The 25920-nt window shown below is 41.6% G+C and overlaps 1 protein-coding gene across 7 annotated transcripts in view; it reads right to left on the bottom strand.

Moving 5' to 3' along the window:
* Window positions 1-25920, bottom strand: part of MFSD6 (major facilitator superfamily domain containing 6) — a 43967-nt gene that overhangs the window by 16441 nt on the left and 1606 nt on the right. For 4 of the 7 annotated variants that reach the window (XM_064433828.1, XM_064433832.1, XM_064433833.1 and 1 more), the window contains exons 1-2: window positions 10340-10498; window positions 775-2371 (exon numbers count right to left, since the gene is read on the bottom strand). In XM_064433828.1, the coding sequence (XP_064289898.1) occupies window positions 775-2318 (1544 nt within the window). In that variant the 5' untranslated portion in view covers window positions 2319-2371; window positions 10340-10498. Of the gene's footprint in view, window positions 1-774; window positions 2372-7963; window positions 8121-10339; window positions 10499-16867; window positions 16923-25559; window positions 25650-25920 lie in introns of those variants that run through there. The other 3 variants (XM_064433830.1, XM_064433829.1, XM_064433831.1) reach the window with 3 other exon arrangements.

Raw genomic sequence — 25920 nt, 5'->3', positions numbered from 1 at the left:
GCAGAGGGATTTAGAATATGTGGCTATTAAGTCAATTTAGTGAATTTACTGGAAATTAATGTTCACTAACGTGCTGGAAGCAGTCGCTTTCACTTACACAGGGCAAAAACAACAGGACAAGCCCTGCAGCCATCTCACTTCACAGCTGACACACACTGCTGCAACTGAAGGAGGAGAGCAAGCCCTGAACTAGTAAGTGACACTGCCAGGCTGCAACCTCATTCTGCCAACACCCAGAGTCTGATTACGAGGCCATGTACACAGGAGGTGCTCACCTCGTTTCCTCAGCTCAGCTTCTCCCCTCTCAGCCTGCAGCTGACACCTTTCCAGGCTACTGTGGGGGCAAAGAACTGCCCTGCAAGGGGAACTAGGCTAAAGCTGGAGGTTTGCACAATGCTGCTACTCACAGGAAAAAAACTGAAAAACTAATGGTATTTGTATGTCAAAACAGACAACCCTTGAGTGGGTGGCAATTTGTAAAGATCTCAGAGTGATGCATCAGGGAACAAGGATATCTTCTGGAACCATCTGCAAAAGGTTATGGTGCCAGGCAGAAAGCACATACTAACATGTAACTCAGATGCAAAGCAAGCATTTCAGAGCATTTTCAAATCTTAAAATACCAAAAAAAAAAAAAATCCATCATGTGAGCCACATAGCTGAGCAGGAATTAAAAAATAAAGAAAGATTAGCTTGAGTTTCACTTTGTAACACAAGGGCTGAGCCTGAGTCACCATTTTTTGTACAGCTCTTTAATGATTGCTGCCATCTTACCTGATGTGACCAACCAATTCAATGAGTTTGTGGCTGAAGAAGTAGGCAGTCAGCTCAGACACGTGACTGAGCACAGAACAAACTCCAAAGAGAGTGGTGGTGCCATTCAGGTCTTCCAAGTGCCAGTACAGAAAGGTGAACACAAAGCCATATCCAAACCCCATGAACCAGGCCACAAAGAGCACGGAGCCATACTGGATACTGCACAGCAGTTTAATTAGGTCCCAAAAACTGAAAGACTGTGACTGGCTCATACTGGTAGGAGTGTTATCTGAAGATTCATTGGAGGCATTTCTGTCCACCTGTGAGATCTCAACCTCTTTTCTCTTATTTTCATCTTGCTTGAAGTGCGCGTAATGAAATCGAAACTGGGTGGCCACAATTAGTGCCATTGTCATGAGGACACCAAAAACAATGAAAACGATCCTGTAGTTCTTGTACTCTGGAGCTTTACATCCTTGACCTTCAATGGCAACCTCTGTGTGAGTATAGTCAATGCCAATTCCCACGGAGAGCATGGCCAGCCCCCAGCCCAGAGACCCCCACATACGCTGCAATCCATAGCGGTCCCTGTGTTTGCCGAGGTACTGCAGAGTTATGGTGTCCACAATGGTAACAGAGGAAGCACTGAAAAATTCTCCTATTATGACAACCAGCAGAATAAGTAGAAAGATGGCCTCTACTTCTTGCTGATCATAAACGAGCACAGCTTGGTCAGAAGGCATCGGCTTTGTGCTGATGGAAGCTGGGGTGGTGCTCAGAGATGTGTTCCCTAGTGAGGCTGGGCTAGTGGTGGTGCTTTGCAAAATCAAATGGGTACTGTTTTCCAAGGTAAAATCCTCACCATTGCTCTGCGTAGATATCAGGAATGTTATTTCGGGATTAGGTGTCCCTGTTGTTTCCAAAGTGACTGAAGTGGAAGTGACCAGGTCTCTCCTCCCACGAACTTTTGGGGATGCAGCACTCACTGTGGTCACTGGAGAAGACACCGAGGCGTTTTGCAGAATTGTTGTTAAAAGGCTGCTTGCGTTGGTGGGATGTGCAGGGGGAAGGCCCTTTGGTACACATCTTAAGGTGGCTGGTCTCACAAATCCAATGCCCAGGTTGAACAAAACCCAGCATAAAAGCGAAAACAGGAGGACAATCTTGCCTTTCTTGAAGCGATCTGCCACCACTCCCCAGAAGGGAGCACTGCAAAACTCAATGAAGTACCTGATGCCCACCAGAAGTCCGCTCTGGCTGGGTGTCATACCCAGCTGCTTGTAGTACACGGGCAGCAAGGGGTAGAGAGAGCCATACGCAGAATAGAAGAAAAAATAAAAGACCTTCGAGATCAGAAGATCGTTGTTTATTTTGACACAGTGCCTTTCTAACCAATCCAGCTCTTCGTCTGGGGCAGTGGTTGTCTCTGTCGAAGGGGACTCATTATTGGGTGGCAAGTCTTGATCCTTGGAAATGCCATTGAAAGGATCAGCAAGCACATACTTTCTCTTCTGTTCTTCTTCATCGTCGGTTAGAATGGCCACCTTATCATCAGCTGCCATGGTTTACCACAAGCATCCAGTGTCTGGTGGACTCTCAAGGAACTAGGGCTACCCTGTGAACAAATAAAACATAGAGTGGTTAAGGTACCACAGGGGAGCAGACCTGCAATGCCAGCCATCAAGGACAAAGACAGCTTCTTTCTTGTAAGTAACATTCCTGAGCAATAACACAGTATTCAAGGTGGAAAAGCCATTTGTCTAGACTAGTGGTACATGGTAACATCAATAAAAATGTGTTTTATGACCAATTCTGTGAAGTTCTCCCAACATCAGCTTTTATATGGTGCAATAAAACATCTTTCATGTTTAGGAGAGAGAATAACTTATATATTCAGCATTAGTGTGGCAATTAAGTGCTAGCATTTGCAAGTCTCTTCTTTCAAGTTGGCTTTTCTCCCCCAAGGCTAACTGCTTTATTTCCAGTATTCCCTCCTATGCCAAAAGGTAGTCATGATTTTGTAACTAAGCAATGCAGCCATATATATCCACGTTATTTTAATAATCAAAACATATTATCCAAAGCCTCATGATGGCCTCCAAAAGGCTCATCAGTCTCCTCTTGAAACATATTTTTCTAAGCACTCCACAACTACAGCAGAAATTGATGGGAGGCTTGAGCTTCTACGCTACAGGAATTAGGATGGGGCTTTAAGATCAAAATTAGGATAACAATCTCAAAGACATCAAAGACCTGGGAGCAAAGAAACAGAGACAGGCCCTATAAAGGTATCTTCAAGTCAAATTCTGAAATTGAAAACAGATAGACTGGAAGGTAACAGCACTGCAGCTGCCTGCACTTATCTTCTGCAGAAGTGCCTGCAAAATTGATAAGCAACACTAAAAAATAAACACTCCTTAGACTTTGAGTGACCAAACAGCTTTCACATTTAAAAACAACTTATTCCAATAAATGGGGTTCACATTTAAAAATGACACAGTGCAATAAATGGGGTTCTTAGCCCTGGAAAGAAAAGCTTCCTTTTCAAAGAACAAAACCCAGCTCTTCCAGCAGGCTATCAGCTCCAAATCATTATTAGAAAACCTTTTTTTTTGCTCTATTGGTACCTTTAAATTTAGCCTAGTAAGATTAGCTCATGTTCACTGTGAGAAAGTTAAACATTTTATATATTTTGGTTTTGTAATCCTTTGCTGTTTGAATTAGTATTACTATCACAGAGGAACTTTTTCAAGGACCAATATTTGAAAGGAGAACCAGAAGAACCTGAAATTCCTTGAAGAGCACTCCATTTATGATCTTGATTGGCTCAAGGAATTTGAAGTTGGACAGGATGATCCTGCTGAGTTCCTTCCAACTCAGGATATTATATCATTCTATGCTAAGTATGCTTTTGCAGTTCTGTACTTTATTCCAAGTAGAAGAGGACAATGAAATAAGTCCTTCATTACTCATCTGAAAGTACAATATCATCCCCTTAAAATTAGTCACACAACAATATATTCAGTGCCTTTAAATTAATTACTTATAATTCATCATTATTTAATACTGACAATGGATTTGGAATGGATTATTTAGGCTAATAAGAGAGAAGAGACTAACATTCACTAGTATGTTAATTGTTCCCTATTGATTCAATATACATGTAACAGCTGTCAACAAGCCATAGATATTTCTAAAAACAACAGTTCATGAGAATAATCTAAACGTTACACAGTTCAGTGAAAGACATGTCTAAAAATACCATCATTAAAATCCCAAACACTCATAAGGTTTGTCTATGTTTTTCACTTTTAAATGTCATTTCTAAGAGATAATATCTATGAAGATCTCTGGTTTCACTTAGGGAGAAAAGGCTACATACAAATCTTGAAACCTTAAATATTCATGTATTCAAGGTCAGAAGTAAGAGAAAACCATGCCAGCATATACACAGAGATTCAAGTTTTTTCCTCCAGTTTCTTCAGACAATCCAATTAAATTTTATAAAAAGTATTTCAACTGTCAAAAGATTAGACAGTCCTAATTAAGTTGTTAGAGCAGTCAAATGTGAAAGCACATTTTCTTGCTCTTACCTGTTACCATCAAAAGCCACATGAATCAAAACCCAGCAGCTGTCTAGTGAGCTCCTGCAATTTTTGGTTCAGCCAACCACATCCACCTGACAGGTGGAAGAACTGTGGGGTTTTTGCTCATTTCTATATCCATAAACCAAGCCCTTCTAATGAGTAAATTAGATCATCAGTCATCATCTGTGCTCTTATTTTCTTTATGCCTTCCCTTTCTTTGAAACAAAGACTTGAGATCTTGTGCAGGGCCCCACTTATGTCAAGGGGATGTAACTGAGCTTTCAGTATATGCTCATCTGTTTACAGCAACTTGCTTGCTTGCTGCATCAGAGCTTTACAGCATTTACTTCTGAAGAATAGACATTACAAGATAGAACTCACATTTTAACCATGTGGATATTTTAGGAAAACTTCTTTGTAAGTATGACTTGAAATCATCTTCATTTAAACAAGTTTATTCTGTATATGAGCTCTGAACCATCTGGTTTCATATAAATAATACTGAAGGCTTTTAGAGCAATTACTATTAATTTTGTTTCCCTTTTCTCTTGAAGTGGAATTTCAATTCCATATGTTGTATGAATAGTGAGGACATAACAAATGATGATACTGTTAATCTTTAAGCTCTTCAGTTGCTGCATATTCTTCCCCCCTCCATAATTTGTATCAGCCTCAGCATCCATCTTCTAACACACTGCATTTGCATAATCCAAAAGATCCACTCCTGCTACTCTGACTAGAACATCCTGGGTTAGAACACTATGAAAAGTGTATTTCATAATAATTTCAGTAAATATTTTCCCACACTGAGAGCTTCATTCAATGTTATTAATAATACAGAATATACTCTTCAGAAATATAACAGCATCAAGAGTGGTAGGAGCCATATGGCATTCTTTATTGTTTTGATCACTAGTTTGTTTAGGAGTCAGGCTTTGAAAGTCATATTAAGCAATGTTTTAAATTCTAAAAATAAATGACTGAAAACAAGAAATTGAACAGAGTATTGTTACTGAAAAAAATCTACAAAAACCCTGAACCTACGGGGATTTCCTTCTATGACAAAAAACTCCTTGCCAGTCAGGGATTGAACGTGCAGCAAACTAGACAGATGGAAAAACCAATATACTTCTCAGAGATAAGAGACTAGTTATCTATTGGTTATTTTAACCACTGCCTTCAAATACTGTATCTTTACTTTGCAAATACTTTTCTAATGCGTAAGACAATAGGAGGACAGAAGACAAGCACAACTGGCAAGTTTAAAATGAACAGAGAACAAGAGTAAGGAAGAAAGGTTAAGAGAGTTAACAGATGGACTTCAGAGTGAATACAAATTTTAACTCAGTTGAAGAGAACACAACATTCTGGTTGTGTTGAACGTAATCAGCTCTGCCAGGACTAATGAGATCAGAGACGTTGCAGAGTGGTACCATCACTCTAAAAACAGGAATAATGGTTTGGAGGTGCTACCCCCAAATTCAGGGTTCAGAAACACACAAGAAAGCCTTGAGATGTAAATTGGAAAGAACTCCTCCAAGAATCCTGAGAAAGCCCTGCAAAGGGCAAGGGAAGAGGCGTAGCAAGGGCACAGCAGCACAGTGTCACAAGACAGCACTTTGGTCCTCCAACTAACAAACGAGCTTTTATCTTGCAGAGGTTTCCATTTCCAAACCACTACAGAACTCAGAGCTGGGAACCAAGCCCTTGTTTCCTCACCACCCCATCACCCCTACAATGGGACAGGAGCTCAGTGAGAGCTGCAGTGCTGATTTCCCCAGCCGTGATCCCACCGTGCCGGGCTGGCAGCGCGCATCCCTCGCTCCCAGCTGCACGGCAAGCACAGACTGGGGATTATTCTGGGAGATCATGCCTTCTCTGAACCTCTTTATGCACCAGTGCATGTGCTTCTCCTCACATATAAAGAACGTACTTGTTAACCACAAGGCTCTTCTCCCTTCAAGATTTGCACAGATAAAGACTTTTTTAAAAAATCTAAGTAGAGACTATTATTTTTTCTGAGTTTCCTGACACAGATTGCTGTCACTTGGTTTAATATCTATTTCTCTATCAAGTCAAAATCCACTTTCAAGCCCTTACATCTAGAACATTTTTTATCCAGTCATCTCCTGCAAACAGATACAACTTCCCTGCAGACTTGCACCTTTGAGCAGCTATCTTGGGAATGGAGGAAAAACCATTCGTCCCAAGAAATTCAGTGATGACAGTGCAGTGGTCATTTTAAAAACTGTAATGAGCCTCTTTGGCACGTAAGTAGAAAGAGGGTATTCCACATTTAGTTAAGTATCTTCTTGGCATTCTTGCTTTTATTTCTTAAATCGATCCTCATTTAGTCTGTCTCTCCTAATAATTAACAGGATTTCAAGATCAGAAAGGATAAAAAGCTAATCTACTCAAGACAACCTGACATTACAAGAATAAAAACAAAAGAAACAAAGAATAATAACAACACACTACACTAAAAACTCAGTTCTCCCCTTGGAGTCACTCTTCCCAAAACCTTGGACAAAAAATTCCCTCACTTTAAACTATATCTCAAATTTTAAAAAAAATGGAAAAAAAATAAAGTCAATCAAGAGATCAGCCTGGGGTAGCAAATCCCTAAACCTCTCAGGGAAAATACCACAGTACTTACAGAACCAGGCTTTGAAACTTCATTTGCAGACCAACAGAAAGTTAGACTTGAGGTGAAAGCGTCCTGTTGTTCTAAAATAAAGTTTAATTCAGCATAAATATTCCATTTACTATGCTTTGAGAATTAAAATATAATTAAGACTCACAAAGCAGAGACTCAAAATGTGGGTTTGAATGTTAAAGACAAACCACCAAAAAACCCATGACAGTTCACGAGGAGACAGTGCAAATGATCAAGAGAGGCTTAACCCATTAAATACCTAAAAAAATGACTCACTGTAGAAGATTTATATTTATACAGCCTCAGAAAACATACTCAGAACAAGAATGAACAATTAATCTCTCAAACAACACACAGCTGTAGGAACAGAGCAGGCCAGCTTGCTGTTTGCATTGTGCAGATAAATCAAAGCCAGCCAGAACAGCATCACATTTTAGTTGACCCCTTCCAGCCTTTCACTGACTAGAAAACTCACTTTGTAGCAAATACATTAAACTACACCCGAAGTTTTCATACAAACATTTTAAAATCTGTTGACAGAAAACACATTTCTTCAAAACACTTTCAGTGCTTTCAAACAAGTATTGTTTGATCAAGAACAGTTCTGCTAGAGAAGAAGACTTGAAAACTACACAAAGGCTCACCTCACTCACCCCCCAGCTGGTGAAACTGCCATGAGTGCATCCACCACACAGCTCATGCACACCACCTCCTCCCCAGCCCCCTGCCCCATCAATCCAAGCTGCAAAACCTTTGGGTCAAAAACCTTCTGCTCCACTATCTGTGCAGCTCCTCCAGAAGGAAGCCCTGCATCCAGCAGGCCTACAAGGCACTGCTGCAGTAGCCATAAATAATAGACCATGTTTTCCATTTTCAAGCAAGTTTCACCCCTAAGGAGCAGCCTGGTGCTGTCGCCTGCTGCATCCATGCCAAAAAGGAGGAGAATGTTATGCAAACAACTTACATCATGACAGAGAAGTGCCTAGGCTTCATTCACTCTTGCACCACAAGAGTTCCCAAGCCTCTCCCAGATAAGCCAACCTCCAGGCGGAGCCCTTGGATGGGCTATTCCCTGCCGAGCCATCCAGAACAACGCCCACAGGTTGCCCCACCTGCCCCACATCACCCCCTGCTCTCTAAAGGTAAGCAGTTCCTCCTGTGAGGCCCCAGCAGGAAGACCTGACTGAATTTATAAAATCAGAAATAAGTCACACAGAGTGCATTTGTGCTGGGAAATGTACTTGTTTCAACTGTAAAGCAAAACACAAGTGTTGTAACATTCACCAACATAATTAGGGTTTCCGTGAAAGTGAAACCACCTTGTTCTACAGCACTTCAAACTGTTTTACTTTGTGTCGCTGATATGCACTTACTTAATGTGTTGGGCTATAGGTTTTTCTGCTTCTTCAATACGGATATAAAAACTCTACACACTGACACCTTTAGTCAATTAGATTGGGAGATAACAGTATGTCTGAAATATGTCAAGATCAGGTTTATAATAGGTTTAATGTACTTAAGATAGATCTGAAGTTGCTACAATAGTGCTAGTACTAACATTAAAGTAAAGAACACTATGAATCCTCATCTATTAAAGAAAAAACATTAAACTCACATCTTAGGACATCTTCTGCATTCCAATCTTGTTTTCCAGTTAATATGTGCATGTTAAGATGTACAAGTAGACTCTAGTTGTTACAGAGTTTGTTTTTAGTTGGTTCAGCCTCCAGTTTTTTAAACCAGTTTTCCAGCTGTCAACTGCCTCCAAGGTTTGCACTTGATTAATGATGGTAATTTCCAAGTGCGCTTTCAGCTACAAACCAGGCAAGTGCCCAGGACATTCCAGGAGCAGAGTGCTGCCAGCGGCGGGGAGGGACAAGGGCACCCAGCTGCCCCACCAAGCCTGGCAGCAGCAGCAGGACAGTCCTGGTCTGCTGCAGGACAGCAGGGCCTTCCTGGCCATCCACACCTGCAGGTGGATCATGTCACCAGCTCACAATTTCCCACACCGCTACATAAACTCAGGCCCATTGTACTGCAGCTGAAGATTAAGATGAATTTTAGGCTGCATTCAAGCTGTGCCCTAGCACCAGCTATGTTACTGATAAATCACAGCTTCCTCCCATTAGCTCCTCACATTGACAGCTTCTGCTCGCATATTCTCACCCCACCTGTTTGATTTTTAAGTCCTCTTACGATTTTTACTGGATTTATGACTACTACCACAAACACCATCCTTAAATGGATGATTGTTTTCTTTTCCCCTGTTTCTTGGTGGGTCTTCAGAGAATAGAAACAACAAAATACATGTCACCTTTGTCCACTATTCCTACCCAGTGAAACAAAAAACATACACAAAATAACCAAGCTAGAAAACTAGCATTTTGTAATCTCTCTCCTTGGATATTACCAACCAGTGGACAACAGGAGTGAATATATCTTAGTAATGTAATAATGTTTGGAGAAGTTTTTACGGAAATACTTCATATGTTTATTCAGCTGTTCTCTTCTGCACCAGTTTATCCAACCAAGATTATCACTCCTCAACACTGCACTTTTTCATTAACACAACATTTAAAAAGAACCTGCTGCTAAAACTTTAGAGCCGCTGAACAGACACGGATTTTAAACTCCATCTAACTTAGAACATCGCAGGCATCCGTAGCAGCTATGGCACCTTCAGCGCTGACTTCCCAAATAAGTATCTGTTCCTACGCTTGTTCCAATAAACAGAGGAGCAACCCGCTTACTAAACCCCACGGTATTTTAAGCATGTAAGGGCTGTGGATGCGAGTGACAGCCACACGTAACGCCACGCCTGGATGCAGGCGGCAAGGAGAAGCGCGGGGATGCCTGTGCAGGAGCTCCCGCGGGACACGGCCCGGCCACCTCCGGGACTACGACTGTCCCCGGGGAGGGCAGGGGCACCATACGGCTCGGCCGCAGCACGCTTCACCCAGGATGCTGAGCTTCAGGAGAAGCGGGCCGGCACTCCACCGAGGCCGGCACCCACCAGAGCGGCCGCCAAGGCTGACACGACCGGCGGCTCCGCGGAGGCGCAGCTGACCGGCCCCGGCGCGGCAGCAAACCAAACGCGGGCCCGCGGGCAGCATCCCGGGCGGCTGCGGGGACGAGGCCCGCCGCCGCTGTGGGAGGGCGCTGGAGCAGGTGCCGCCACCGGGGGGGAACGGCCTCCCCAGCCCGGTGCGCCACAGCCGGCCCCGGCCGCCCCACGGGGCCGGTCCCCGCGGAGCGCGGGCAGGGGAGGCGGCGGCGCCCCGCCGGGCGGCCCCGGCTGCCGGCCCGGCCCGCCGCGCACCGCGGGGCCGCGCTGACTCACCTCGCCCGGGGGCGGCTCCGGGGGGGCGCTCGGCCGGGAGCATCGCAGCCCCTTTCCCTGCCGCCGCGGCTGCTGCTGCGGGCGGCGGCTCCGCGCACCTCCCGCCCCCCCGGCCGGGCCGCGCCGCCGCCGCCGCCGCGCAGGGGCGCTGCGGGGAGGGACGGAGCCGCCCCCCGCCCCGCCGCGGGGGGGCCGCGCAGCGCCGGCAACGCCTCCGCGGGCCCGCGCTGCGGCCCGGCCGCGCTGGCCCTCCGCGGGCGCGGGGGGTCCCGCCACGGGCACGGGGGTCCCGCCACGGGCTGCGCCCCGCCTCTGCTGGGACACGGCGGGGCCTCGGGTTTAAAAGCACTGCCCAGTGACATTCACAGCGCTTCCTGCTCCTCGCAAGTTGCAATCGCGTAATACAGCGTAACGAATTAGTTACCGTGGTGCCCTTCACAGCCACCGGCATCACCTCTTCGGTAAGGCTGCTTCTAGATTTGCGCACAAATAAAATTCCCTGAATGTTTAAAACAACAACAACAACATAAACTTCCCCCCACACTAGTTACTGAGGCAGAAAAAGGGAGGGAGGGTAACTCCCGAGCAACAGCTGAGTCGTGCTGCAATATCAAAAGGTCAGCGATGTTAAACTAAAGAAGGGGAATAGTCACGAAGTGAAAGGCCAGCCAGAGATTTGGGGTGTTCATCAGCCCTGAACCGAACAGGAGGTCCTGAAGCTGTTTGAGGATTGAGCTCAAATGATGGTGTTCTTTACACAAGAGTTCACACTGGGCCCTAGTCCAAGCAGGTTGATAAAATGAACAAGCTCCAGTGGCCAGCTCTCCCAGTGGCACAGCACGGCAGCTTCTGCCCAGGACAGTGACCTGATTGCAGACATCGTTCACTGGGATACCACAGAACAAACACTGCACTACTTGCATCTTATTTTGCACCTCCCTTTTCTGAGGGAGGATCCCCCTTTTTTCAAAGAATAAAACATAATTTGCATTCTTTTGCCCAAGGGAAGAAATTGAATGAAAACGACAAGTTTGCATGATTGAGGCAGACGAACAGGAACAGAGGCACGACAGGCATTCGACCCACTTAATTTAGTTCTCACCGAAGTGCAAGAGGCTCCAGCCGGCATGGAAGGCAAAGCTCTCTCCAGGTTGTTCCCCTGCCACGGTGACACACCAGTGGGACACGGTCTCTCTGTGTGGATTCACCCGCCACCGTGGACAGCATCCCATTAACATCCTGCCTGCCTCTACAGTAAAGAAGGAGGCAGGAGACTAAAGCTGAATTTCCTAGGGGAGATGACCTGGGGCACGAGAAGGCTTGTTTATCATCTGTCTCTGGAATGATTTTCAGAACTTGTCATCTCTGAGAATCTCCCCCATGGCTAATTAACCACAAAGAGAAACCACGTCTGGGACCAGGAGTGCAGGCCTCCTGTAATCTTGCAGAACTCAGAGACAGACAATTATCAGCTCATGTAGTGGGGCTTTTACTACAAAATGGCACTGTAATAAACCAGATCTAAGCTCAAAACAAAATTATTTCATCCTGATGGAGACTGTTCTGGCAAATTACTAGAAAAGCTTTTAGGGAGAACATGTAATTCAAATAATTTGCAGTCATTGTTTGTCAACTGAAAAGGAAAAGCAGATCTTTGTAGTCACAGACTACATTTACTCAATTCTTAAAAGCAGTTTTTCTCTAATCTCTGATAACTTCACTGTTGCCTATCACACTAGGAATGTGACCATCTTTTGCAGCCTTGCTTGCAGCTGTGTTTTTCCTTTTCTTATAGCTGTGTTTTTAAATACTTGCATTGTAATCATCCCCCTTCCTTCTACTTGGTCTCAGAGGTGCCAGGGTAATCTCCTAAATAATTTTTTAAAAAATAAATATTTAAATGCTCTTTGAATAGAGGAATCAAGACCAAATACATAACATTTCTTTGCAGGCTGTTGCATAACCTGGTATGTGAACAAGAAGTTACAGCTGAGGACCAGAGAACAGACTATGACCAATAAAGAGTGATGTACAATGTTTTTATACATCTATATAAAAAATGGTTTCTTACTGAGTCTAAAAGCCCAATCCATCCCCCACTGAGTGTGGTGAGGTGAGCATTGTGAAAAGCCTGGGCACAGAATAGCATTATTCCAGCCTGACAAGCTGCTCTAGCCTGGGCAGAACTGAACATAGCAGGGGCTCTGCATGGTTGTTTCTTTCAGCCAGGATGTGTGTAAACAGCTGGATTGCAGCCTGTTACAAATTACTACACTTGCTAGGAGTTTTTTCAGCTATGAAAATGAGGATTAGGAAAAATGGGCAAACTGCTGCACTGCTCACAAACTGTCCAAATGTATCTATCACAAATATTTCTAGTCAAAGCAGTCTTCAGAGAAATGTCATTTAAAGTTACTTGAAGTATAAAGTTGTTTTTAAAAAAATAGTTGCTAGTAGGAAACAAAACAAAAAGCTGAGTAAGGTGTAAAATACATTCAAATTATTGAAATACCTCTTTTTCAAAAACCTCAAGCTCTGAATGGCAGTAAAACGGGATACAGAAATGGGATATACAAAAAAAATCTTTTTCTCTTAGCTAAGACAGTGATATTAATAAATATGTACATGACCACTGGACATTCTAAAATTCAGAAGTCATACTTTCTAAAATGAATATAAATCATACATAAACATGCCATATAAAAACCTCTGTACTATAAACACACACCTGGGTTAACTTATCCATGCCTTTAGATTTCTGTGGGATTTTGTTTCAATGCATATGTTATTTTTTAAAGATTTTGATTTGTGTTCCCCATAGAACTTTACCATATCTCATGATGAGAATGCTTGCCAAAAATAGTTACAAATGTTTAATGGCTTAAAAGCAAAAGAACCAAATTTAATGTCTAAAAGAAAGCACCAAATAAACTGAAAAAATTATATATTTTTAAAGTAAAATAAAAAAATGAATTATAAATGCCTGCTAGGACTGCACATAGCTAACCAGTAGACTATGCAGACTAATAGAAGACTTTGCTTGAAAAGAACAAGGTGGTATCAGCTGACACCATGATTTGTTCCTTAGGTTAGAGGGGAAATAAAGCAAATATAGTTTCTAGGAGCTTAAATTTTCATGTTTAAATAAACTTACTGGTTCTTTAATAAGCTGGAACTGTACTTTGGAATCAAGAATTTCTGGTTGATATAAAATATTCTACTGTCCTTTGGCAGCTTTTAACTCTGAGCCAAAACAACCATAAAAAAACCACCAAAAGCAAAACCAAACAATCATTTACATCAGTCAGATTAGAAAGATAAGTTGAAGGTGAGATTTATACTGCTAGGACTTGTTCCAGAATACAATGAAGTCAACAGAAAAGCTTTCCTTTCCATGAGACCTTTAATATATTTTGCATAACATGAAAACTACTTTTTACAGTCAATCCTTTGCTTGGAGAGGCATTGTATTAAGGCAGCTATGATAGTAATTTCTTTCTTTTGTGGAAGTTGTTTATAATACAACAGTTTGTACATATCCCAGGGTAAATCTGGGAAGACTTTAAGTTAGCATGAGGAACAGTGTGACTTTTCGTTACTTCTTCAAAGACTAAGAGCAATTATGTTACCAGTTAGAGAAAAATCCCAACAGAGGAACTGAGAAACAGTCACCAAGTGAATCAGCAAATCAGGCACAGCTGCAGCAATGTTAATGGTAACCAAGGACAAAATATTCACAGCCAGCAAGACAAGCAGTGCAGTGGTCTGTCCGGTTTGGCAGGCAAACACAGTATTCTCTTCCTCTGAATTTTAATCTAACACTTTTAGAAGCATTACACTCATTAGCAAAGGGAGAGCAATGCACAAAGACAGAAACTGTGCATACTGTAACTATCTTTACTGTGTGTGTATACACCAACTTTTTCCTACTAGATAGGCCTTTTTTTGCCCTTGAATTCAGATTTGTCTTTGCATGGTGTCTGCTTATACAGAAATGAACCTTTCCTCATCTCTAGACCTTTGAACCCACTGGCAGATAGTAAATTTGATGGGCACAAATGTTAAGTTCCTACAACATAGTACAGGAAAGAAAGGCAAGACAGTGCCCTCCATGGGAGGAAATTCCAGGGCAGGAACTCCACAGTGTCCAGTGCCCATTTGTCCTGTGAATCACTCTTTGTGCCTGAGCAGCAGTGAAGAACTTCCTTGAGGCAGGTAAGGGAATAGAGGAGGGAACTGGAGAAAAAGGGGAGGAAACAGATGAGACTTTTAAAGTGGTGACACAAGGGAGTGCAAGGAATTTGCATTTGTAAAAATACAAATACACAAACCCGTAGGAAATACAACTTCACTGGTTTTGCTGTCCACAGAATAAATGTTTAAGGTGGGCTGCAGACAACATTGATGCCATTGAATAGGTGCAAAAATATGATGTTCTTGATCCTGTCATGACCCTCCAGACTGGGAAGTGTGCAAAGCCCTGCTGAGCCTGTAGCCCAGGCAGAAGCTAAAGACAATTTATGCAATTTATCTACTGAACCTGCAATGAATTCTGCATTGGCCTGTCTTCACAGAGGGAAGGATGCTTAAGTGGCCAGAGCTTAGAGATGGATCTACTTAGACCCTCTGGGGTCCTTAGTGGACAGTCCCCAGAAAAAAATCCAACTTTTCAAACTTAAAAGGATAGCTCCCACATGCTCATACATCCTATTCTAAATAAACACTAGGAATGTTAAAATTAAAATGCAAAATGAGTAGGGCAGGCAAAGCAGTTAAAAATGTGACACATCCTCCTACCTCCTCTGCCCACTATGTCCTTGCACAATGAGTCCTTACTTCTACATGACTCCAGTAAAACAAGTGTATGGTTTTTATGCTGTGTTCTGAGTGTACCAAGTACCTCCTGAGGCTCATGTGTTTGATGACTGCAGGTATGTGACCAAGGGACAGCAAACTGCCCACTTCTCTCTGATCCCCAGGAACTTCCTTCTATCCCCTCTGAGAGCAAGGGGTTGAGCAAACACCAGCATTCCAGCAAGAAATTCTTTACTATTATTTATATCCACAAAAGAAATGCATGTAGGGTCAGGTATCCCTGCTTTCCTAATTACTAGACAGTGACTTGAGGTCAATGGGAATTTGAGTTCTCAGCTCTTAAAAACATTATATTTCTGACAATAACTTTTAAAGGAAATACCATACCATTGCATGGCAAAATATTCCCTGACCAAAAGAAGTTTAAATTGAGGTTCCATATTCTCCATATGGAAAGACTGTTCAAGAAAATTACTTCTGATTTTATACAGCACTACATGTTCTTCTCTTTTAATAAAAGGACTAGCTCTCAGAATTTATATGGCTTTAAAAAAATAGTGATAACTCAGAGCACTTTTCATTTGAACTGGTTTTTGTTTGTTTGTTTTAATCAGATGCAAGTGCAGTCATGTAGTCTTATCTCCCTGCTTAAATTCCTATTTTCTACAGTGTAGCTTTGTAAACCTGAACCAGGACTAAAGCATTTTTGTTTAGTACCTGTAAATTTAAGTGACGCAAGCAGTGAAATAATCCTTTGTGCTGAGGAACACATTGCACCAAGTTCAGACCAAGGCTAGCTGCTGATTTCAGAGGCCTCACATCTGACTCTCTCTAGAGCTGAACTTGCCTCAGTATAAATAAAAGCAGTAAATGTCACTTTTCATACAGAAGGGAGTCACAGTTAGCAAAGTCATAAGCCTCTTTTCCCAGAAAGCATATTGATCATTTTATTCTGTATTTCCTCTCAGGACCTCCAACCTAACTGATGGGTTGATCTCTTAGTTTCTTGGTTAATAGGAGAACATCCAAGCAATACTAGTAGTTGAATTTAGTTTCTAGATGAATTTCAAATGGGTCCCTCCCCTTGAAGTGTGAAAACAATGAGCAATTTACTGATGCCCTTCTCAAACTCTTGAGAAGATATCCTCACTGTAAGGACCTGAGTACTTAAGTCTCAGTAAGAGGACTGCCACAGACTTCAGTTACACTGGACTCAAAGCAGTATCTCTGATCAAAAGTGATTGTGAAACAAATAGAAACTTTTTTGACAAATTGAAGGACTCAGCTATTGAAAATGTGCTTGGGACAGGTAAACTATATTGCCAGTCATGCCATGGAATAATAATAGCAGATTTAATGCTCTCTGATAATATTAGAGGACAAAGTTACTTATTTTTTTCAATTTTTGTATTCTCTTTTCTGGTTGTAAAGAAAAATCTTTAACAACATCCAAGAAATATTTTAGAAGTTTTCTTTTTAGGGCTATAAGTGAGATAAAGTACTTCATGTAAAGGTACAAATTGTTTCAGAAATACTGTACACAGCTATTTACTTGTTTTCTACAATATTCCAGTTATCACAATGTATTTAAGACAGCATATTGTAGTATTCTCAGTGGAAAGCTTCAGAACATCTGTTTATTTCAGAGTCTGGAACTGAAGATAAAAATAAGACAAACAAAATCTCAGAAGATATTAATAGTCACATACTTACTGAGCTCATTAATAAATTCATTGGCTTCTTCCACAGCAATGTTTCTTTTCCTAACCTGGAAACAAAATTATTGACAGTTAAAAAAAAAAACAACAACATATGTTTAGTTTTCAACAGAATGCTAATTTAGGTCTGAAGGACCTGATTCTGCAACATGTATGGCCTAAAGTTCTACTAAAACAACTGGGGACAGACTTCAGGCAAAGACCCGGTGCTACATTAGTGGTTTGTGTTTGGCAAGGATTGAGAATGGATAGTTTATTTCAGCTAGTTGCCATGCTATAGATACTATTATATAGCCTGGTTTAAAGAAGCAGCTCCTCTTTAAGGCTGAAACACATCTTTGAGAAAGTTTGTTCCTTCCATTTAATGTCTTATTTTACCCACAGTTACCAAAGCATCTTTTTCAGTCTCTCTTACAGAATTTTATAGTAAAGTATAAGAAAACGGACCTCAGCTATTTGTGTGTGGCTGGGGGAATAACAACACTCCCAGGTATCAGGTTTCAGTGCAGGACAGCTACTCGTTTTTTGAAGTCTGTTTGGAAGCGTTGGCAGGATCTAAATGACCTTACAAAGGAATTTCTCAAACAGAAACAAAAGGATATTGAACTGCTTCCCAGTTCTGACTTTTTCACTGCCTTATTAAACAAGGTCAAGCTTTCAACCATATGCTACAGCACCTCACTCAAGGTGTTTTGGAGGCAAAGTGGGAAAAGGGAGCAAACTTGATGAATGCTATCAATTCAGAGGGCACAAGTACTGCCAGAAAAACCGTGGTGGAAAAGTTAAACATTCTGATTTAGTGTCTCTACAGTGTATAAAAGAGTAACTGCCTGTGGTGTTTTATAAAGCTTTGCAGTGAGGAACAGCAAAGTGCCTCCTTCTCACGTCATTGAGCTGAGAGCTCCCAGGGACGGGGCTGGACTTCTCTGTGCCTGGCACCGTGACCAAAAGTGCCACCTGATTCCACCTGGCTGTTCCCCCCTGCTGCACAAAGAGCACGGGTTCCTCTGCAGCGGCTAATAAAGCATTTCAAACGGAGCACTTCTACCCTAGGAGACAGCTGGAATCTCTATCCACCTCTAAATATTTCAGCGAAGCTTTCCCAGTATTTCCATTGTCTTAGTCTCTTGCAGATTGCGATCTATTTATAACAGCTCAGCTATTCTAAACTTCAAGCAGACAGAAAACTGATGCGTCATTGCAAGGATATGCCTTTGAAATGGCTGGGTGGGAAAAGAAAAAAAAAATCCAAAACACAGGAAGGCAACAAAAGTAGAAAAAAATAGTCTTTGTCTATGTAATGCTATTAGCATTCCTTACCCTTTTTCTGTCACATCTCCTGACTTCTTAAAACAGCACATCAACTATGAATTCTAAGCACCTGTGCTTTTTAAAGTCATTTACTAATTCCTTTTCTTCTTTCCCTTCTCTTCCCCTATAAATAGCTCTATAAATAGTTGAGGAAAGGCCTGTTGCCTGCAGAGTTAGACTATTTTATCTGCTTTTCAGATGTACAGCCTAGCTCCCTGAGGACTTCTTGTATTGCTACAGCATGCTGTTAACTCTTTGTTACCAGAAGGTTCAAAACTGTCAAAGCACCTATGAAGGAGGAAAAAAAAATAATTATATGTGCAAAAACAATTGCAAAGCGAGGGATAATTCTATTTTAGCATAATATATGGCTTTATTTTTTTCACATGTAGAGAAATTCAGACATGGATTTTGTAAGGTTTACAGGGAAAAAAAAAAAAAATCAGGAGGTTCTCCTACTTTTAAAAAGAATATGTTAGTGTTAGAAAAGTTCCAGGAAGGATGCTCAGAAGTTTGGACTGACTTCTCTGCCTGGAACAGCTGAGTAGTCTAGTATTCACCAGTCAGATAAAGAGGCTAATTAGCAGGGATATAGCAGATCTAGAAAGTCCTGAATTGGAGAAGGCAAATTCATTTACTCTTTCTTCTCATACATGGAAAATGAAACACCAAATGAAGCTATGAGGAGACCTGTCCAAAACTTGCAAAGAAACTGTGGATGCTAAAGGTTTGTCAAGTGCCAGCAAAGGAACATGTATGGAAGAGAAGTTCCCCAGGTTACTGGATTTTTTGTTTCCAAGACCTGTAATATTCTGGGGAACAACTAAAAGATACTAGAATAACAATAAATTAATAGTTCTCAAAAAATTTGTATCACAATTTATTTCCCATTCAGTTTTTCAAAATATCTTACATTCTTATAATGAAATGTTTCAAGGTTTTGCAGCTCTTTGGACCACAGGTTGTTTCACGAGCCCTGCAGTTCCCGTGGCCTCCATGCAGTAAACATCACTAATCCTCAAACTTTGCTTCAAAAATAATTTACAGATGTACTGAGTTGGGAAATAATTTTTCCTATTCCAGAATGGCAGAGCCATTCTTACTTATTTAAAGTAGCAGCATTTCCTATGTGAGTGACAGAAGGAGAAGCCAGAGCCAGCTATCAGCAGCTGGCCCCTCCTTGTCATCAGCTGTATCTAAGTCAGAAAAGCAGTAGTCAAATGTTCCTCCTGTCTTCCATAGCCTTGGCCACTGCTAGCAGGAACAGCAGGGAATGTTAAGGAAAGCCTAAGGTCTCAGTTCCTTCTTTCTTTGTAGTATGTGTGCTGAATAACGTAACTACAGAGAGTGCAAATGCCATCAGCTCTGAACTGTAGGGGGGTTTTGTTGTTCAGGTTGAAGTGGAATAAAAAAGTTAAACAATTAAACTAAACACTGTGGAGTACAATTGTGAATCAGCCCTCCTGACAGCACTCTCACAACTAATCTTGAAAATTCTCCAGGAAACCGTGTTATTTATAATTTTCATTGGCAAAAATGAAAATGTGGATAGACACAAATGTACATGACACATAGGTTGTCTGTCTACCTCATATGTCTCACTTCCTAAATTAGTAACTTAAGCATAAACTAGCATTCCAAATAGTAATACTGGAGAAGAATTACAAAGACTTCAGACTGCAATATATTTTAAATTTTGGTTCAGCAGCAACAAATTTGAAGTCAATGCAGTATCATTGAAATAGAATGCAGTAATTAGTTTACAATACCTGTCTTATCTTACTCGTCTTTAAATTTATGAGCTAAACAAAACTGGTAAACCTTTGGACTTGAGCAGGGTGGGGGTGATCCTCCAACAACAAATATACACAGTTCATACAGAAAAGGTGCAAGAGGAGGAAATAGATATTGGAAGGTTGGTTACTAATTAACCCAGGCCTATTCAGGAAAGGGAGACAGAAATTGAACAAACTACAGTTTCAATTTAGCTATTTGCTGAGCTAAAGCCTTCTGAACTATAGTTTGTTTTTTTCTGAGGTAAGTCGACAGTACTCACATTCTACATATTAGATAGGTGTGAAAGATTCTAACAGATCTGCAAAGAGTTCCTCCTCTTGGAGAGTGAAGGTTACACTCTGGGGGTCACTGCAGTCAAGTTTCTGGGCGCTGAAGTCACGTCTTGAAGGCAGAATGTTTTCCTTCACCTCCCAGAATGATGACACATATTCCAGAGAGAACTGCTCTGGTTGTTACTCTGCAGTGACAAAGTCACAACCCCTTGCTGCAGTCATTCTGTGCTGAGTAATTATGGTACCTACGAGCACTGTGACTGATTACTGTGAATAACTAACAAAAGCAAATGAGTCCCTGGGAAACAGACAGATGATTGCAAATACCCTACAACCACCTGAAATGACATACTGGGGAACATGACAGAGTTTGGGGCTTTTTACTTCTATAAATATAAATACTAAGAAGTAGAGAAGGTGGGAAATTCTTAGATAGGTGGGAAATTTCTTCAGAAGAAAAGATAAATTGAGACTCCTGTGGAAAGGAGTGTGTGAGTGAGCACATTTTAGTATATGGAGGATTTGTTTGTCCTGTGCTAAAAAAATAGGCTCATTGCCTTCTGCAGAACTGGGTAACAGGTGGCAGAGTTACAGGCTCACTTGTGAAGCCATGGTCAAACTATTTGCTTGGAAAGAAAAAGCATACATCCCTTGTAACACAAGTAAGACCCTTGTAAGATCCTTTTAAATATCAGTTTATAACAGTTCACAGAACAGTTTTAAGAGATAACTGGAAAATATATTCCATGTGTTGATTTGTAAAGCAATACAGAAATTCAAAGCATCTGAACCTTCTTCCTCCGGATCCCATAATCCTGGGTCATTGTGCTGTGTGGCTTTTTACTGGTACATGCCCTGCAAACATACAGATAAACTATATTTATGTTTTAGCTCACTAATAGGAGCAATGACAAGATGCCATTTGTTATCACCAGTGTATGGTGTCCTACTGTGTCAGCTAAAAGGTTAATGTTGATATTACAATGAAACAGATGACTTTCTTTACTTCACAGAAGTGAGAACTAAAACAGAAGACTGAAAAAGCAACAAAGTAATTTCTCATTGCCTGCTTCTTCAGACTATTCAAAATATGCTGAAAATTGTATGTTGCTGTTGTAATTGAGGTGACAGACAGCTGTACCTGCAAAATTCTCTCTTACTAGGAAGGGAACTGGTCAATAATGAATATTCCAAAAGGCTCACAAGAGCTAAGGGATGCTAGTGGTGACACAGGAAAGGAAATGCACAGTTCAAGTGTGTTTCATGATTCTCCTGCTCAGTCACGGGGGAAAAGAAAAATCTATTAACTTTTCAAATTGAAAATGAATTTCTCTCTCTCCTTTTTTTTTTAATATATAAAATCTCTGCTTTGTTATGAAATTATTTAAATTTAGCATAAAACAAGCAAAAGATGTGACCAGCTAGCTGGTCTTACTGCTGGCCAGAACTTCCTCTTCTTTATTTTTAAGCTATAAATGCCAATAAAATCACTTTTCAAAGGACTTACATTTACAGAATAGTGTCTCAGACTAATTCTACGTGGTACAACTTCTCCTAGGCAGAAGCACAGCCTTTAATTACATGCTTTAATTACATGCAGGTCCCAGATTGAAACCCTGCTGTTAACTCCTGCAGTTAACTGTACAATAAAGCACCTTCTCACTCCTAGAGCCTGAAGAAGTGCTCTTAGCAACAGCTCTGTGAGGGAGTGCCTGCATTTTACTTGGCAGACAGAGGTGTGTCAAAGTATGACTCAATCACCTTGAGTTCCATGTTATTTCTGAAATAATTATATATATTCCCATGCAAGAGCTGGTAGCAGCATGAGCCTCTGCTCCAGCCTGCTATTGCAGGGAGACACAGAATGATGGGGCTCCTGTCTGGGGCTGGACAGAGAACCAGTGGCAACATGAAATCCACAGAGCAGATGCAAGACTGAGATTACAGAGAGGAGCTAATGAGACTAGAAATCATGCATTTCCTTTGGAACAATTGAAATCTAGGCTGTGCCCTGCCACAGCTGCCACTGCCTTTCTTCACTGAGCACTGTATCCCCAGGGAAGTAAATCCACTCAATAAGTGCTCAAGGAACCAAGTACTCTGTCCCTGTCACTGCAAGTTTGTTTATGATCCAGGGTGACCATATTTCTTCCTCAAAAAAAACCACTAAAAACAAAAACAACAAAACCAAAGACAAACACTTCTCCTTCTGACCTGCTACACATCCTTCTGCCAGGTTAATCATTATACACACAGCTGATAAATTGAGTTGCATTGAAACTCATGATTACCCCATATTGGACACTAATAATTTATACTTTGAACAGAATACATCTGCAGCAGTGAGTGATAGATGCTTATTAAATAGCTTAAAGGCCTCTGTTTATTCTACTGACCTATTTTCCCCCTCATTATTAAGTTTTTCCACTCTGCTCTGCTGTCCTTTGCATCATTTGTGGCATTGAGGTATCTTTCCCTAGGCAATGTTCAAGTAATTATTTTACAAACAGTTTTCACTGTACTCCAGGATGAAATAAAACAGAAAGAAATTTTGAAAAATATTCTCAATATTGACTTTTAAAACAAAATGCAGATGTTTTCAAGTGAAAATAATACTTGTGTGAGGTGCCAGACTAGAAACAGAAAGGTTTGAAGACAGCACATCCATTTAATAAGATACTGACTGTCACGCTGTCAGCCAAACTGCACTGCTGAAGAGCCTCACTTTAAATTAGAGTAACAAATTCTTGAAATAAACATCTGAGGTGCTCGATTCCCTGGTCTGCCAGAAAGCTACTAATTTGCATCAAATGCTTTTGTGCTTAATTCCCCCTGATTCTGATGGAGACAAAATAGGTAACCAGTCATTCACTACGACCCCTGAGAGGGAAGCAGATGGCTCAAGACCAAAGTGTGTGACATTCCAGCTGAACAACAGACAGAACAGGGAGGCCAAGAGGAATCTTACATACAGCACTGAGCTCCTAAAATAGATTTTTAATGATTATAAATGTTTGGGTGATTTTTCCTTTTTTTTTTTTTCCCCCCTGCTTCTTGAGTAATATAATTCTACCACAACAGATAGCTCACACAAGAAAAATTTCAGGCTAATGGTAGTTGGCAAGATAAGCATATAATCTGCATTTTAAATCTGATATACATTCATTGATATAAAAGGTATGAAAAGCACTACCTCCAAAGTTAACTGAACCAATGCTAAATATGAGGTAGAATTACAAGCAAGCCAACAGTGCTTCAAAATGCTACTGACAAAGGAATTGCTGCAATGTTTTAAAGTAAATGAGTCAAGTGACATGAACTTACTATTTGGAATATTGTTCCTCCTCAGGCTGGCTATGTAATTCCAGTAGATTATAATTATGAGCTACATAAGATTCAGTGGAAGGTTAGAAGGATATATTTAAAATTTAATTCACCTGTCATAAATAAGACTTTTAAAACACCAGGATAATTAGTTCCATTAAAGTTACATCTCCATTGATAGGGCTCTGCCTCTTGCTAGCACAAGTCCATCAGCTCATCTGTCTGTTGTGTCACATAGAAATGTGTTAATTAGGCTTATTCATAACTTCCTTTGTTTCAAAGCCTAAAATTATGCCTACATTTGCCTTCCAAGACGAAGGTAAAATTTTCAGAGCTACAGGAGACAGGCTGTGGAGGAAGGCACTGAAGTCAGTGAGCCCAGTCCCCAGGCTTGAGGCTTCTACTCACTAGGAGAAAATTACATGCTCTGCACAATATTTTTTTCAGGTATCTCCAGTACTTTCAGAGTCAAATTCATTAGCTGGCCGTTACTGTTACTATGAATCATTGAAGACCACATCCTGATATAAGATTCTGCATCAGTAACATATATGGAAGGTCTGATGGTGGTGAAAAATCTAGTCAAAACCAATGCATGGGTAGAGTTTTGGCCTGAGAAGAATGTGTGCAGCTCACTCGTGTGAAGACAATGCTGAGGAGGATTATATATTCTAAAATCTGTATTTCAGGTAGCTAAGTCAAACCAAGTCAGAAACTCACAGCTGTTGAGGACCCTTGGCTCTTGGAGTCTATCAGAGAGATTTCTTAAGAAACAGCACTAGCACTTTGCACTCTACACCAGTGTATAGTTCCTTACTAGTTCCACTGCTATTTTCATGTAATACAAGCAAAGCACCTCAAATAACAACCAGTTCACGCAAATAAGCTTGATTTGAATTTCGTATAGAAGCACGCCGAGTAAATCTTGAATTAACTGATATTCTGGGACAGTGCTATTTCAAGAGGTCCAACAGGGACAGTATTTTGAAATACAGACCCACATGGTGTGAAAACCACATGCCTTTTTCTCTTCCTACATACCGGCAGCTCTGACTCTCACAGAATCAAGCACACACATTGAGAGGAGAACAGCAGACGTGATGACACAACGAGATGCAATACAGATACCATTTCCTAACAGACTCCTCAAGTCTGGAAGGCAAGCTTCCCTGCCATCATTTGCCTTATTCCCTGCTTCATCCTTTCCAGACCTGGGAGACTCAAGAACTGATTATACAGCCAAAGACACCCTCAGCAGTGAGATATCTTTGGGGTATTTTTTTGGTCCACTAGAAGTTAAGTGTCCTACCAAGAAAAAATGCACTTTCCTCTAGCCCCATTCCCACACACACTCCCTACAGCTATTTCCACCCACGCTACAGCTCTTTTTAACTGTGTTTAAAAAGCTGAGAGCGAGAGAAATGTGCTGCTGCTGCTGCTCCTCCTCCTCAGGTGGGCGGGTTGGTAGCTGGTCAGTTTTCTGCAGCATTTCTCATTGCTAAATGCGTGGGAGGCTGAGAGCAGAAAGGGAAGGAAGCGGTCCTCTTAGGAAGGGAGGCGTACCGAAGCGAGTGGGAAGCAAATAGCCCCTTCCCACCTGCACATGTGCAATTAGATGCAATTGAAAAACGAACACAATAGATCTGCAAGCAGAGCTTTCCAAGCTGTAGTCCTAAAAGGTATCAAACAGCTTGGGTCTCAAAGCCAAAGTCGGGGGTGACCAGATCTCTGGGAAGACAGCATTTTTCACCCACGGAGAACAGGCTCGTGGGGAGGAAAAGGAGGAGGGAAGAGGGCGTTCCTTACAGTTATGGCTTTGTACGTAGGTGGAGGGTGGTTCGGGGAGAGGAGTGACAGATTGCTGGTGGCAGCAGGGAAGAAAGATGTAGGAGGGTGTTTGCCCAGGGTCCCGTCTCACCCAGGGGGTTCTGGCAGGGTGGCTGCAGCACGAGTGCTGTGGCTGGTGGGAGGAGAGGAACTCACTGCTGGATGGACCTCGCTTGGATCCTCTCTCGTCCTCTCGGCAGCATCTGCAGCAGCACACAGCCACTCCCACGCTTTCCCCGGTGCTCTCTGAGGCCAAAAGAAAATGAAAACTACTTCGCTCACACAGTTTCATTATGGATTTGCTTTCAGCCTTTTCCAAACACTTTGTAGTTCCCCACTGATTAAATGCAAATTAACTGGTGAAGAAACACACTCTCTTGCTACAGGAGAGATTCACTACTGCTTGCCATTAGCCATATGCCCTCATCCCAAATCTATGAGTGCAGATGTTGTATGAGTGCATCATCTGAAAGGTCTCTGACCAAAAGCCTTGGGGAAGGCAGGCTGTTCACAAGAG

The sequence above is a fragment of the Passer domesticus genome, chromosome 10, assembly GCF_036417665.1.
Source record: "Passer domesticus isolate bPasDom1 chromosome 10, bPasDom1.hap1, whole genome shotgun sequence".
Lineage (NCBI taxonomy): Eukaryota > Metazoa > Chordata > Aves > Passeriformes > Passeridae > Passer > Passer domesticus.
The sequence above is the reverse complement of the archived record's forward strand: the minus strand, read 5'-3'. Positions and strand labels throughout refer to the sequence as shown.